The following is a 16082-nucleotide window of genomic DNA, read 5'->3' as shown; positions in this document are numbered from 1 at the left end:
TATATAAAAAATTATGGCCAAAATAATAAAAATCAAACTATGTATTTTTTATATCTTTTTAGATGCCTTGACTATTTATTTTAACTGTATAAATCTTTATTTTCAGGTCAAATTCAAGAAATAATAATTAAAACTTTATTATTTTTAGCCAAATAAAAATCATTAGCCTAAATAATGTAATTCTAGCCAAGTTTTATTATACTTATTCGAAAAAGATTATCTAAAAAATTAACACACTTAGAAAGGTATAAATTATATTTTCTTTTCAAAAAAATGCCACATGGACAGGAAAATCCACGTGGCAGGCGAGTGCATGCCACTTTTCTAGGATGAGATCGTCCAAGGGGTAATAGCTATCGAATAACCAAGTATAGGGGGTAATCAGTGGCGGACGCACATGGTGAAAAGCGGGTTTAACTGAACCCGCTTCGTCAAAAAATAATATTGTGTATATGTATAGATTACGATTAAAGCTGCATATATTTTGTATAAATATTTTATTTGAACCCACTTGACAACTACTATTTTACGACTAAAGTTATGTACTTGTAAGATTGAACCCGCTTGCATAAAATTCTGGGTCTATCACTGAGGTAATTAAGACCACAGATAGTTCAAGAATATAACCAATAATAATACGTGCCAAGTCTAGGGGGTTTTAAGGTATTTTGGCATAATTAAACTGCAATGTCAGTCATCGTCCGATTGATAATACTAATATGTTTTGCGTAGGTAGGTGAGTTTTCATAAATATCTAGTTCATTTATAATGGTAAAGTCCTTATTAAAAAGAATCTTGCACTATTTAAAAAGGAAAAGAAATATAATGCAGTAAAGTTTTCCTATATAAAGGCAAAGAGAGTTCTTGAGTTCTAAGTTCTAACCATCAACCTCTTCATTCAAGATTTGGTTCAGTTCTAATAACACTTCTTATATTTGCAACATAGTTGTTGGTGGTGCAATGGGAGACGCCGAGCCGACTATCTCTCTTCTTCTTCTTCTTCTTTTTTCTCTCTTTCTTTCTCTTTATTTTTTTAGGAAATAATTTTTTAAAGTTGAAGTTGTTTGAAATATAATTTTTAAAAATTGAAGTTGTATTTAGACATATATTTTATTTGAAGAAAAATTAAAGTTTTGTAAGTGAAAAAAAACTTTCGACCAAAAATTGATTTAACTGCCCTAAATCTGTTTTTGGCAACAAGAAAATTTTTGAATTTTTTTTTCCTAAAAGATGATCATATTTCATAATCAAACATTGTTTTTCAAATTCTTTTGAAAAAATGAAGCCAATGACCCATCGGGGGTTTAAGGTTAAGTTATGACTAATTTCATTTCCTTAATATGATATTAGAGTAGGAATCATTTTTTATTTATTCATGCTCCAGTTTACTAGAGCTGGAGATGAGAGAGCTGTTAGATTGTCCCATATAGGTTGACGGAATGAGCCGTTGTTTAAATTGTATGATTTTGGACAATTTTCACCTAATTTTTTGAGGTTGAGTTATTTCCAAAATAGCCCGGCGTCGTCATTGCACCACTGATAGCCATAAGTTGCCTTCTCATTTTGATCTCCAAGACATGCTAATTAGGTTTGGAGAATAATCTTGAAAAATAAATAATAATCTTACTTATTTTTCGGTATTTGATATGCAAATTAAATAAAATAACTTCTCAATAGTCTTCGTAAAATATATGTACTTCTTTTATTTCATTATTATTTGGTACATCTAAACTAACATCATTCTTTTTTTTTTTTTTTTTTTTGCTTGTTTTGTGTTTTCTTGGGCAGAGAAACTTTGAATGGCTTACCAAATATCAAGAAATACACATGTTGGAAGTACAAGACTGATATTGTTGGAGGACTATATGTTTGAGAAATATTTTTGCAGGAACCAAAACATATAGTATAGTGTTTCAATTTTTTTTTTCTTTACTGTGTTTACAGAATTTGATTTTTTCAGATATCAAAAAATAATTAACTTTTTTTTAGGAGTTGCCTCGGAGTAAAGAGTCTTGGAGTATTCAATGAACAAATCAAAGAGATAGTTAAAGTTAACATAGTCAATTTTTAATGTTAATTAATGTTAAAAGATGAATTTCTTAATATGTACGAGAATAACTAAAAAAATAATTAAAGTAGACACGGATGAGTATTGTATTTAGGGAATTTTTTGTGTCCCCATTATTTTTCTTTTGTTAATTTTGCTCTTCTATCATTTTGGCTTTTTTCTTTGTCTAGTGGATTTCACTTTATGTGGATGGAAGAAATGCATCCAAAAGTAGTCACAAAAGGATGGTGTTTAATTTTTCCCTCCTTTTTATCTTTTAGTATTCTTCTTTGGCCTATGGGTTTCACTTTGTGTGATTGAAAAATAGGCAAGCAAAATACGAGTGATGTCTCATTTTTTATTTTTATTTTCGGATTGTTTAATCGACTTTCTTTTCTTTCTGATTTGAAGAGAAAGAAAGTGAAAACAGGATTTTGCAAAAAAACAGATAATAATTACTTAATTAGTGGTCATTATCACATGTAGGCAACATAATACTTAAAGGATAATAAATATAAATGCACCTAATGAATTGAGATCCAAATAATTTATTAAATGGAAACACACAAGCCTTACTTAAATAGTACCCCATTTTCACTACAAACATAAATTAGAGGTATGACGCATATAACACACAGATAGAATTCTAGAAAAATACAAGACTGCGCCAAAAAGGTTAAGAAAACAAGGCCATGGCCCATGAGGTCCCCTATGGTTTGCCTTATTAAAAGGGATCACAAAGAACTTTAAATTAAAATATATATATATATATATATATATAGTCTATATATATATAAGAGAGCATAGAAAAGATGACTTGGCACTTCTCTTTGGCCAAGAATCCTATTTATCTTTTTTCACAAATTTTTGTCTATTCTTTATTGTAAAATATTTAAAAGTCTAAAAATATTTACTACCCAACCTTTCATATTCCATCCGTGAAGAGTGATATGAAAATATATATACTAAAACGGAGTAGTCCTTTGGATGTCATTTTAGGTAGAATTTGGGAGGGTTCAAGTCAATACATTTTCCTACAAACGAAAAATTCAGAGAAATCAGACTTTGCTTCCTGAACGAGTACTGCATCGATTCTTCAAGCAACGATAAAGTTATTTTCGCATGACTTATAGGTTACGAGTTCGAATCATAGAATCAATTATTAATACTTTTACTAGAGTATGTTACCTACATCATATCCAGATGGGGTGCATCCTTTCTTTGAATCTTGTAAGAATACGAAATGTTTTTTGGACCGAACTAATTTTTTATTTTATTGATTTGCACAATCTGAGTTTGCTTCTTATCCACAAAGAGTTCACACCCACGTGTCTTTCCTACTTGGAAATTGCATCATCATTCATTAATATGCACAAACTCTGATACTACATAGATTTAACCAAGAATAGGATCAGTCAAGAACCAATTCAAAATCAAATCTTTCTTCTCCCTTTTGAGGAAAAACAAAAAAGCAGAGGTCTAATGGGTAAAGGAGGAAAAAGTAATGAGGGTGAAGAAAACATGGCTGCTTGGCTTCTTGGTGTTAACACCCTCAAGATTCAGCCTTTCAATCTCCCTCCTTTGGGTACTATGTTTTCCTCTGCTCTTAGTTAGAACTTATTAGTATCTATTATTACGAAGAGGAGTTTAGGCGTAACTGGTACAGTTGCAACCATGTGACTACGAGGTCACGAGTTCAAGTCGCGAAAATAACCTTGTGGTCCGGCCCTTCCGGCCCTTCTTCGAACTCTGTGCATACCGGGAGCTCAGTTCCTTCTTTTAGTATCTATTATTATTATTTCATTAATTAGGTGTTTAAGTTGACTTTTAAGATTAGTTTGATCAATTCATAGTGTAATATGTAGCATTAGTTTTTCGAATTAAAAATAGATATAATTATGGATAGATGAAACTTTTGTTCCTAGAGGCAAAATAGAGCAACACGCACCCAAGAGTATAGCCTAGCATTCAATAAAGTGAATGAAAATCGTGTACCAGCAGAGTTTGAATCTCGATAGAAACAAAAAAAGTTTTGGTACATGTGTTGGTGAGAGGCAAGGGCGGATGCACATTTATTTATTTTTTACTAAATATATGTATTAATACTGTGAGGAAGGCGATAAGTAGGAAAAAATGACACCACTTGACATAAATTATCTTTTGGCACATTGGTTATGTGCTTTATTTTGCTCTAAGTTCGAACCTCAACTAGCATTTTTTGCAAATATTTGAGAGAATCTATGTGGTTAAAAATTGTGATGAAGTAGAATTTAATTCAGGACTTTTTCTTACTTAAGACTCAACAAAACCAATAGACTAAAGCTATTTCTTGTCTGGAAGTATGATAATTAAAGTTCTTATTCCCATTCGTCTATAAATTTCGACAACGCTTATAAAAATTCCTGCGTACGCAGGCAGTAGTAACAGTACATCACACTTATAAAAAAAAGAGTACAATAAAAGTAATTTGGTAGTATAATTTATTATTTGGTCTGACAAACTCCAACTTACTGTAATTAACAGAGGATATAGCTCTTTGACAATGATTTGATTTGCAAATTAATTGCTTGAATATAGGTATTTGTTCTAGGATATTATATCTATTGATTTTTCTTACTGTGTTCTTTTTTGTTACATCATAGGATCCCATGATGTTAGAGTTAGGATGAAAGCTGTTGGTATTTGTGGAAGTGATGTTCACTACCTCAAGGTAAAAGCTTTCTTCTGGTTCACTTCTTGATAGCTAATTTATATATTATATTTTTGTTGTATTTTGGGTTGATGACGGTCTATAATCTAGTCATCGATTGCTTCTATGACTAATGTGTATCAAACTAGCTAATTGTTTTGATGAATTAAACTAGCTTATCGGGATTTCCATTGTTCATATGTAAAATATTCTGTTATGTGGATTCGGATGTTGCGAACTGGCATGACTAAGTATCCGGTATGGTTACCATCAATCTTTTAGAATGTCTGTAGTGTATCTTGAAAAGTCGATGTGAAATACAAGATACCTATATCATATAATATATAGGACTATCTGTTTGCAGGGCAAATGAAGTGTCTCCGTTACATGGGTGAAATTCTGTTACATTTTCTTGGGTACAGTTTTTAGTATTCTCTATTATCAAACAATAAGCCAGCTCGAAGTTTTGTCGAGGATAATGCGAATGTGCATACTTCTGGACAGTTTGGCTAGACAGAAACTACAGATATTTTGTGAGCAAACCAACTGTAATTATTTGTCCGAGATTGAGTCTGGCGTAAACTGAAGTATGTAAATGAACTAGAGCCTGTGATAAGAACTTTCAGAATGTATGATATGGAACCTAACTCTAGCCCATGCTCTTTGAGCACCAACATGATGCTATAATAATGTTAAACAAAGTGTCACACTTGAGAAAAGTCAGTAAGCTTCTGAACCTTTGTTCTGACATATGATACTTGTGTGAGTTGAGATTTAAGAAGTCTGTTTGGCCCCTCAGTTTTACGTTAGCGATGCCTAAAGTTCTAGTATAGCTACGCTCTGGAAGAAAGAGTACATAATGGTTTGTTTTATTTGCTGCAGTCATGTGTGATCATATTTTCTTCTTATTATGAATGAAGGTGTTTGCAATCTTTTCTTCGCCCAATACTGACTACAGCACCCTTGGATTTTCTGCTAATGGGAAAATAACTTTTTGAGTTTCAGACCTTGAGATGTGCTGATTTTGTAGTTAAAGAACCAATGGTGATTGGGCACGAATGTGCTGGGATCATAGACGAAGTTGGTAGTGAAGTCAAGACATTGGTTCGTGGTGATCGTGTGGCACTAGAGCCCGGAATTAGTTGCTGGAGATGTGATCTTTGCAAGGAAGGCCGATATAATCTCTGCCCCGAGATGAAATTCTTCGCTACTCCTCCTGTTCATGGTTCTCTCGCAAATCAGGTAAAAAGCTTACCTACTTCGGCCAGTTTTCTCACGATTCAAAGAATTTTCCTTACACTGATTTCACCTTTAATAAGAAGAGAATTGTGGTATTTAAGGCTTTTTGTATCTAAGGTCGGTCTTATAAAATTATAAACAGATACATTGTGCTAAATGCAGGGATTATGAAATGATAAATATTTGGACCGTGTTAAAATGCTAATTTATTTTTTGATTGCCTACAGGTAGTCCATCCTGCAGATCTATGTTTCAAGCTCCCCGATAATGTAAGTTTGGAGGAAGGAGCAATGTGTGAGCCACTTAGTGTTGGTGTTCATGCTTGTCGGCGTGCAAATGTTGGTCCTGAGACAAACATATTAGTACTGGGAGCTGGACCAATTGGGCTTGTCACACTGCTCGCAGCTCGTGCTTTTGGTGCCCCAAGAATTGTTATTGTTGACGTGGATGACTATCGTCTTTCTGTTGCAAAGAAGTTAGGAGCAGATGACATTATCAAGGTCTCAACTAATATTCAGGTCAGGATCTAAACTTCAAACTTCTTGCTGATGATCTCTCCTACGTTTCATATGGACGCTTGAGAGTGAATACAAGAGTAAATTTCACGTATTATCACTAAACTTTATCCATTATAGCAATAAAGTCACAAAACTATTTCTGTAATATTTATAGCAATTGAACTTTACCCACCATAAAATTAAAGTAACTGAACTTTACTGATATAGTGGATAGAGTTTAGTGACCATACGTGAAACTAAACCGTGAAATGTTGCAGGTGTTCTTTCCACTTCACTAACTGATATTTATGAACAGGATGTAGCTGCAGATATAGATAACATTCAGAAAGCTATGGGAGCTGGAATCGACGTGAGTTTTGATTGTGCTGGCTTTAACAAAACCATGTCTACCGCTCTTGGTGCAACTTGTCCAGGCGGCAAAGTTTGCTTAGTAGGAATGGGACATCATGAGATGACTGTTCCTCTCACTCCAGCTGCTGCGAGGTAATAATCGAGTTGGAGTCTGCTATATGACTCCTCACTGATCGTTCACTCCATTTAAGTCATCCCCGTCCAACATTACGCAAAATAAAAACCTAAATATAGGAAGTTCTAGAAGTTCTTTATATTTTCTACTGGCATATAAATTTCTGACAGATTCAACGGCTCTTACAATACATAGGACTTAAAGTAAACGTACTAACATCACTAGTAGATCTTTTCGATAACTAAAACTTTTCTTAGTCTACAGTAACAATAAGCTGACGGTTCCCTCGCTTCTGTATCTTTTTGCCACTACACTGATTCTTTTCTCCATTTATGTTCAGGGAGGTTGATGTCATAGGCATATTCCGCTACAAGAATACGTGGCCTCTGTGTCTTGAGTTCTTAAGAAGTGGGAAGATCGACGTGAAACCTTTGATCACACACAGGTTTGGATTCTCTCAAAAGGAAGTTGAAGAAGCTTTTGAAACAAGTGCTGCTGGTGGTGATGCTATTAAAGTCATGTTTAATCTGTAAAAGAAAAAAAAATAAGTTACCAAATTCACCTGAAACTATATATCCAAAAAGATGTTTTATGCTTCTATATACATGTTCTTTGTGTCTGTTTGAGTCTTTGTTAGAACTATGCATTACTTGAAAAAATATAGACTGGTCAAATAAAGGCAGTTGGCTATTTGGCTTGAGGTGTTACCAACATTTGTGTTAATACATGCTCTCTCCACTTCATTTTATGTGGCGGGGTTCGGAGTATGAGGGTCAAGCTAAATAGTGATAGTCCCACATAAAATGGAACAGTGGGAGTAAGTCATTAACCAGTTAGGCAAATTAATATATAATACATTCAAACCTCTTTAACCAAACATTTTTGGCGTCTTAGCAATGGAAATAGGATTCCTCCACCTTTAACCAGAGGTCCATTCAATTTCTAAATTACGACTGACTTGCTTCTTTGCTATGTTGCTCAGACTCTCCAAAAACGTTATCGCACTCATGTCGGATCATTAAAAAATGTATTATTTTTGGAGGATCCGTCGTGCACCCGATGGTATTTTTGAAGAGTTCGAATATCATAGTTTCCTTGCGGTAACAAACCAAACTTCACTTATTTGTTAGGTTCAATGGACCAGGTCAAAAGTTTGGAAATCTGCCATTAATTAACATATTTGATGGTTTTGTAGGTACAAATCCAAAATATTTTAATCTATCTGTTTCTTTCCACAGTGAAAATCTCTTATTTATTATGATGCAATTTCTTGCGTATTGAACAAGTCATGAGACTTTTCTTTTGTGTTTCTGAAATTTTAACTAAATAGTTTGAATATGAAGTCTTTACAATTACCAAACCATTTGAAAGTCAAGAAAATTAGAATAAAATAGGAAATCCCCAAGCTTCCAAGGACCTTTCCTAGCCAATCATTAGTTTCCATATCCTCAAAAGTTAAAAAGTTACTATTATCAAATTAATTTTTTTTCACACTTTTATCATGTATAATAATAGTCAAATTTACCTGCTTATAATTTTTGCCACATTGAAAACAAGTGGATGGCCATGATTTGTGTAACAAATGATTTGTACTAACTACCTTCTAGCTTTGAAATTCCTACTTTGTCATTCAAGATTTTTTGAAAGGTAGACTTGGCGTACCTAGTAAAGTTGCTGACATGTGACCAGGAGGTCACGGGTTCGAGCAGTGGAAATAGCCTCTTGCAGAAATGCAGAGTAAGACTGCGTACAATAGATCTTTGTGGTCCAGCCCTTCCTGGATCCCGGGTGCTGTCCTTTCATTCAAGATTTTGCTGCTGAAATTCAAAACTAGAAGCCATTCAACATAGTCAAAGTAGTCTCTCCAATTGTTTACTTCCCCTTGTGATTTCAACAACAAACCAATGTTTCTTTTGATAAAAGACTATTATCCTTCTTCTATATAAAGTAGTTGTATTACCATGTTGTTTTCACTTGTGGAATAAAAAATATGGCTAAAGTGAATTTACTTCTTCATTTCCTACTCATTTGCTTTCTTCTGCTACCAAATTTTGCATTGTCCCAATCAAAAAATGATGTGATAATTGGCTCATTACTTATAGCTGGTGATGATAAAGTATCTGCATGGATGTCTCCTTCTGGAGATTTTGCATTTGGATTTCAACAACTAGGAAATGAAGATCAATTCCTAGTTTCAATATGGTACAACAAAATTTCTGAAAAAACTATTGTTTGGTATGCAAATGGAGATAATCCAGCTCCTAAAGGATCAAGAATCGAGCTCGTTGCTGATCGCGGACTAGTCCTCACTAGTCCTCAACAACAAGAGTCTGATTTCTGATCCATTAATTGGTACAGTTGCTTATGGTTCTATGAAAGATACAGGTAATTTTGTACTTGTCAATAAAAATTCTGAAAGTTTATGGCAAAGTTTTAATCAGAGCAAAGACACAATCTTGCCAAGTCAAGAATTTGGAGAAGGATTCAAGCTTTCTTCTCGTCGATCAGAGACTAATTTTTCGAGGGGAAGATTCTTGCTCAGAATGTTTCGAAATGGAAATATTGGAATTGCTACTGTAAACTTGCCAAGTGAGTATATAAATGAGAATTTTTATTTGCTTCGAAGTTTCGATCAATTGAATGCAACAAATTACCAGCTCAAATTCAATGAATCAGGCCAAATTTTCCATTTGGTTAACAACAGCAAAGAGGTTGTTCTTTCAAAAGGTGAAGTAGGATCATCCACAAGATTTTATCACAGAGCAACACTTAATTTTGACGGTATATTTACTTTGTATCAGCACCCGAAAGAGCCAAAAGGAAATGGTGTTTGGTCTGCTGTTTGGTCAATTCCAGATAATATCTGTTATAGTTTTCCTACAGTAGGAGGCAGTGGAGTTTGTGGATATAACAGAATCTGTAGACTTAGCATAGACAAAAGACCGGATTGTCAATGCCCGCGAGCATTTTCTTTAGTCGATCCAGAAGATGATTATAAAGGTTGCATACCGGATTTAGTGCAAGATTGTGGTGACAATCAAGATAATGCAGGAAATCAGCTTGAAATGGAAACTGTGACGAATATCGATTGGCCAACGAGTGATTATGAGCTTCTGCAGCCTTTTGATGAAGAGAAGTGCAAGAATGCATGTTTGAATGATTGCAAGTGTGCTGTTTCTGTTTTAAGAGAAAATAGTTGTTGGAAGAAGAAATTACCACTTTCAAATGGAAGAGTGGATAACAGAGTGAATTCTAAAGCATTCATCAAAAGAAGGAAAGGTAATATTGCTTTAGAAGGCCCTAATTCAAGAGAGCCAAAAAAGAAAAATCAAGATACTATTATCCTTATTATATCAGTGTTCTTAGGTAGTTCTGTTTTTGTTAATTGCTTACTTCTTGGAGTACTTTCTCTGGGATTTTTACTCGTTTATCGCAACAAAACCTCAACGTTTGATCGAAATGAAAGTTCCATGGATCAGACTTTAAGATACTTCTCTTTCAAAGAGCTGTCAAAAGCCACAGAAGGATTCAAGGAAGAACTTGGAAGAGGGGCTTTTGGCATTGTCTACAAAGGTATCGTAGAAATTGGAAAACCTATTCCAGTGGCAGTCAAGAAACTGGATCGGATAATCCAAGATGGGGAAGAGGAATTCAAGACTGAAGTGAATGTGATAGGCCAAACTCATCACAAGAATTTAGTCCGATTACTCGGATTTTGTGATGAAGGTCCTCATAGATTACTTGTATATGAATTCTTAAACAATGGTACATTAGCAAGTTTCCTTTTTGGTGATCTGAAGTTGACATGGAACCAAAGGACTCAAGTGGCACTCGGGATAGCTAGAGGACTCTTGTATTTGCACGACGAGTGCAGTACACAAATCATTCATTGTGACATAAAGCCTCAGAACATACTTCTTGACAATCAATACGATCCAAGAATATCGGATTTTGGATTAGCAAAGTTGCTAAGGATGGATCAAAGTGAGATTCAAACAGCAATAAGAGGAACAAAAGGATATGTTGCACCAGAATGGTTTCGAAACATGCCAATCACAGTCAAAGCAGATGTGTATAGCTTTGGTGTTTTACTCTTAGAAATCATTTGTTGTAGGAGAAATGTAGACATTGAAGCTGGTGAAGACAAGGCAATATTAACTTACTGGGATTATGATTGCTACCAAGAAGGAACAATATATCAGCTCGTCCAAAATGATTCAGACGCCATTAGTGACAGGAAAAAACTGGAGAGGTTTCTAATGGTAGCCATTTGGTGCATTCAAGAAGATCCTTCTTTAAGGCCAACTATGAAAAAGGTTGTGTTAATGCTTGAAGAAATTGTTGAAGTCGCTGCTCCGCCATGTCCAAATCCTTTTAGGACAGAAAATTCATTTCTAGACGCAGTATAATGGATTCTTTCTCGAGCTTTTTCTTCTCTATTATCCCTCAAGAACTATAGCTATTTGAACCAAAAATTAGCTCCTTTTTCTTATTTGTATTGCTCCAGGGACAATTAGTTTACCTTGTTAAGCACTTGTATATATGCAGAGTTTACTGAATATTTCTGTAGTTATGTTTCACAGCCATGTTTTCAATGCTTTCGCTTGAAGATATTGGAATCATATTTATAAGGGTGAAATTCAAAAATAACCAGATTTACAAGTGGTAATTGAAAAATAGTCACAGTTTCAAAAGTAATCGAAATTTACCCACTTTTTATGAAAAGATAAATTTGAACGAAAACACTGTTCAAAATCCGAAAAATATTCCAACATAATATACTAGAGTTCGAATTTTTTACATGTGAACTTCCAGCATAATATACTGGAGTTCCAGTATATTATGCTGGAAGTTCATACACAGGTGCTCCATCTCCAGTATATTATGCTGGAACTTTCCGTGTTGCAGCAAAATATTGGCTAATTTTTAGTGACTTTGCAAATACTGACTATTTTTGTGATGACCCAAAATGTCATCTTTAATTTAAACATTCATTTATGTGTTCTAAGTCCTCGAAAAGCACTATTTATCATTCATCGACTTGCGTGGGCCGTCCGTATAATTTTTCGAAAAGTTTTTATGTGAAAAATTGATTAAAATATGAAATAGAGCTTTAAAACTCAACTAAATTAACTTCGGTCAATATTTTTAGCAAACGGACCCATATCAATATTTTGACAGTAGGTCCGTATCGTGATTTGAGACTTGGGCATATGCCCGGAATCGAATTCGGAGGTCCCTAACTCAAATTATCGCTATTTAATGGAAAATAGAAATCTAAAGGCTAAAGGTTTCCAAAGTTTGACCACGGATTTGATTTTATTGATATCGGACATGGATTGAGATTCCGAAAATTAGAATAGCTCCGTTATATCATTTATGAATTGTGTGCCAAATTTGAAGTCATTCCGGATTCGTTTAATATGTTTTGGCACGAGTTTTGCAAAGTGAAAAGTTTGAAAAATCAAAAGTTTGAATCGATGTGTGAATTGTAATTTCGATATTGTTTGATGTGATTTGAAACCCCGAGTAAGTTCGCATTATGTTTCTGGACTTGTTGGAATATTCAGACAAGATTCCGAGTGGCTCGGATGAGTTTCGGACGAGCCACGGAGCAGTTGGAACCTGCTGCCCGGTTCTGGTTCTGGTGCGTCGCACCTGCGACATTCTGTGCGCAGGTGCATGGTCGCTCCTGCAGAATTCCAGTCGCTTCTGCGATATTGGACAGCCCTGCCGAGCTCCGCTTCTGCGGAGAAATTTTTGCAGGTGCGCAACCGCTTTCACGATGGGCGAGCTGCTTCAGCGAGGCAGACCGCTTCTGCGGTCCCTGGAGCGCTTCTGCGATGTCGCAGGTGCGACATTTCTGGGCGCAGATGCGGCCACTGGACAGGCTACCCTGTTCCGCAAATGCGAGCTTTGTCTCGCAAATGCTAGTCCGCAGGTGCGAAAATGCTGGACAGAACCCATAAAATCGGAAGTTAGCCATTTTTACTCATTTTTGAGTTTTGAATCTCGGATTTAGGTGATTCCAAAGGAAGTTTTTACGATTTCGACCTGGGTAAGTATTTTATATCCGAAAGTGACTACATTTCATAAATACATGTCAATATTCATCGTTTATTTCGGATTTAGATGGAAGAAATTGCGATTTTTATAAAATCTTCCAAAAATATAAAATGAAGATTTGAAAACCAATCCGATGTCGAAATTCGATAATTTTTATGTGGTTGAACACATATCGGGACGGGTGTTCGGTTTTCGTGAGTTTTTTGGGATTCGAGATGTGGGTCCCACTGTCGATTTTTAAAATGAATTTCGAATTTAATCCAAAAAATTAGTAAATTCATATGGAATCAATTCCTACGATTTGTATTGAGTATATTGAATTATTTATGACTAGATTTTAGGATGTCAGACACGAATTCGCGAGGCAAAGGTTTATTGGATCTTGAATTTGGTTGCAAATTGAGGTAAGTGTCGTGGTTAACCTTGACTTGAGGGAGTAAGATTTATTTTTCTATTTGCTACGTGATTTAATGTGCGGGTACAACGTATATGTGAGGTGACGAGTACTTATGCGTTATGATTGAGTCAAAGCATGCTGGAGGAATTTATTTCATTTTGAATAATTGCTTATTTAATTAAGATATTCCTGCTTAAGTTTATTATTGATTATTTGATCATTATTCATGAAATTTTTATTGATTTAATTATTGTTGAATATGGTGAGAAAGAGTGTAAAAGCACGAAGGGTGATGCCGTTCCATTTTTATTATTTATATTATCATTGTCATGGTGAGAAAGAGTGTAAAAGCACGAAAGGTGTTGCCGTGTCATTTTTTAGTGTAAAAGCACGAAGGGTGATGCCGTGCCATTTTCAGAGAGTGTAAAAGCACGAAGGGTGATGTCGTGCCAAAAGAGAGTTAAAACACGAAGGGTGATGCCGTGCCAATTATTATTATTTATTTATCAAATTATGGGAGGAATGAGAGTAAAAGAACGAAGGGTGATGCTGTGCCATTTTCATATTATCAATTGCTTATTTTATTGTTGATGAATTAATTAGCTGCTACGTGACACTTCTCCTACTGAAATTTCTATATCATTCCCCTTCGCATGTTCCCTCCCAAATTTATAAATTGTTATTTATTGTGTTATTGTTGTTTCGTATTTGTATATACTTGTACAGGTTATTTACGTACGTGTCTTGTCATAGCCTCGTCACTTCTTCGTCAAGGATAGGCTCGACACTTATGGAGTATATGGGGTTGGTTGTACTCATACTACACTTTGCACTTCTTGTGCAGATTTTGGAGTTGGTCCCAACGGCGTACCATAGACTTGCTCGGATTCAGCTACCTAGAGGAGACTTGAGGTATAATTGCACAGCGTCCGCAGTTCTAAAGTCCCCTTCTATCTTATCTTAGCTATGTATTATCTTTCAAACAACTTGAATTTTATTCAAACTATTATTGTATTATCCTAGTAGCTCGTGCACTTGTGATACCAGATTCAGAGATGTATTTTGATGATTCAGTTGTTGTGGTCTTCCGCACTTTATTTTAGTAATTGACTTCCGCTTAAATTGATTTGTTTAATAATGGTTAAGAGTTTTCTAATGTTGGCTTGCCTAGCAAGAGAAATGTTAGGTGCCATCACGGTCCCGAAGGTAGAAATTTTGGGTCGTGATAATTTTTTATTTATCAGTCCAAAAACTGGCTAGCCTGTGCTATTTGCAAAACAAGTTCCTCTCCCCCGCTACGGAGGATAATAGAGAGGTAAGAATGACTAAATTCACAAAGTTTAAGGGGTAAATTTGGACTTCTTTTACTTTCTTTTTTCCACATGTCCACTTATGTGGTGGTTTAAAATGTTCATCATTGATAAAATATACCGAAGTTTCTTTAGAAATGAAGGGCATATATGACACATTTGGTAACAACAAGGTCATTGTTGATGCGATGTTTAATGAAGGGCATGAATGATAAGTTGATTACTTAAATGGTTACTCAACTATCCAAAATTATCTAGTAAAGTCATCTTTCTTTTGTTTGTAACACAAAAGTCACTTAACTATGCATATTGTACTCAGAAGGTCACTCAACCAAATTTCTCAAACTTTTAATTATCAAATATCTATTTCACCCTCTAAATTATCAGTTTTTATCTTCTTCTTTGTCACGACCCCAATTTTCCTCCGTAGGATGTCGTGACGGCACCTAATCTAGCATTGAGGTCAACCACCACACTACCTCTATCATACATACGACATTAGACGAAGCGAGAGTGCATGGTCAACACACACCTAAAGCGCCTACGTTCCGCTTGCAGCCAATACAACCACAACCAACACTAGGTAAGCTTAACAATTATGCAGAATAACTGAATATAAAGTTGAAACTCAACCTCAACATCTGAAATAAATAAGAACTGCGATTTCAATAGTTACAACTCCCAAAACCCGATGGAAATAAGTCACAAGCTCCAAAGAGAAAAATACTAAACATCTTTATACATCAGAGTCTAATGAGGAATGAGGAAAACAACATAATAAAGATAGAGGAGGACTCCGAGGTCTGCGAACGCTAACGGATGTACCTTGAAGTCTCCACGTACGGGCTAGCTCACTAGTACTTAGTCTGGTAAGCAGTACCTGGATCTGCACAAAAGATGTGCAGAAGTGTAGTATGAGTACATCACAACGGTACCCAATAAATGCCAAGCCTAACCTCAGTAGAGTAGTGACTAGGTCAGGTCAGAGTCCTACTGGAAATAGTATAATTCACAAGGCAGGAGATATAATAATATAATAAAATGACTGAGAAGTGAACAATGAGAATTTACAGAAAGATAACAACACGGGATTCAAAAAGACAACTACAACACGTGAGGAAAAACAAGATTCTTACAAGTTGAGAAACAACAACAACAACAACAACACAACAATACAGCAAATAGAGGTAAACAACATAGGCGCTCCCGAGGTATCGCCTCGTAATCCCAAAAGTAAATATACAACAGGGGCGCTCCCGATGTACCGCCTTGTAGTCCCAAAAGTAAATATGCAACAGGGACGCTCCCCAGGTACCACCTCATTGTCCCAAAAGTAAATATGCAACAGGG

General features: G+C 35.3%; 1 protein-coding gene and 1 pseudogene across 1 annotated transcript; both read left to right on the top strand.

The window, feature by feature from the left end:
* The first annotated feature begins 3357 nt into the window (after positions 1 to 3357).
* LOC107791051 (sorbitol dehydrogenase-like) lies at positions 3358 to 7670 on the top strand. The gene is made up of 6 exons (XM_016613044.2): positions 3358 to 3632; positions 4690 to 4757; positions 5742 to 5978; positions 6203 to 6493; positions 6789 to 6976; positions 7300 to 7670. Exons 1-6 carry the CDS (start codon positions 3530 to 3532, stop codon positions 7490 to 7492), a joined length of 1080 nt encoding a protein of 359 aa, XP_016468530.1. The 5' UTR covers positions 3358 to 3529; the 3' UTR covers positions 7493 to 7670.
* Positions 7671 to 8949: 1279 nt separating this feature from the next.
* Positions 8950 to 11607, top strand: LOC107791035 (G-type lectin S-receptor-like serine/threonine-protein kinase LECRK3; annotated as a pseudogene).
* Positions 11608 to 16082: the final 4475 nt, after the last annotated feature.

The sequence above is a fragment of the Nicotiana tabacum genome, chromosome 9 (genome assembly GCF_000715075.1).
Source record: "Nicotiana tabacum cultivar K326 chromosome 9, ASM71507v2, whole genome shotgun sequence".
In the NCBI taxonomy this organism is placed as follows: domain Eukaryota; kingdom Viridiplantae; phylum Streptophyta; class Magnoliopsida; order Solanales; family Solanaceae; genus Nicotiana; species Nicotiana tabacum.
The sequence above is the reverse complement of the archived record's forward strand: the minus strand, read 5'-3'. Positions and strand labels throughout refer to the sequence as shown.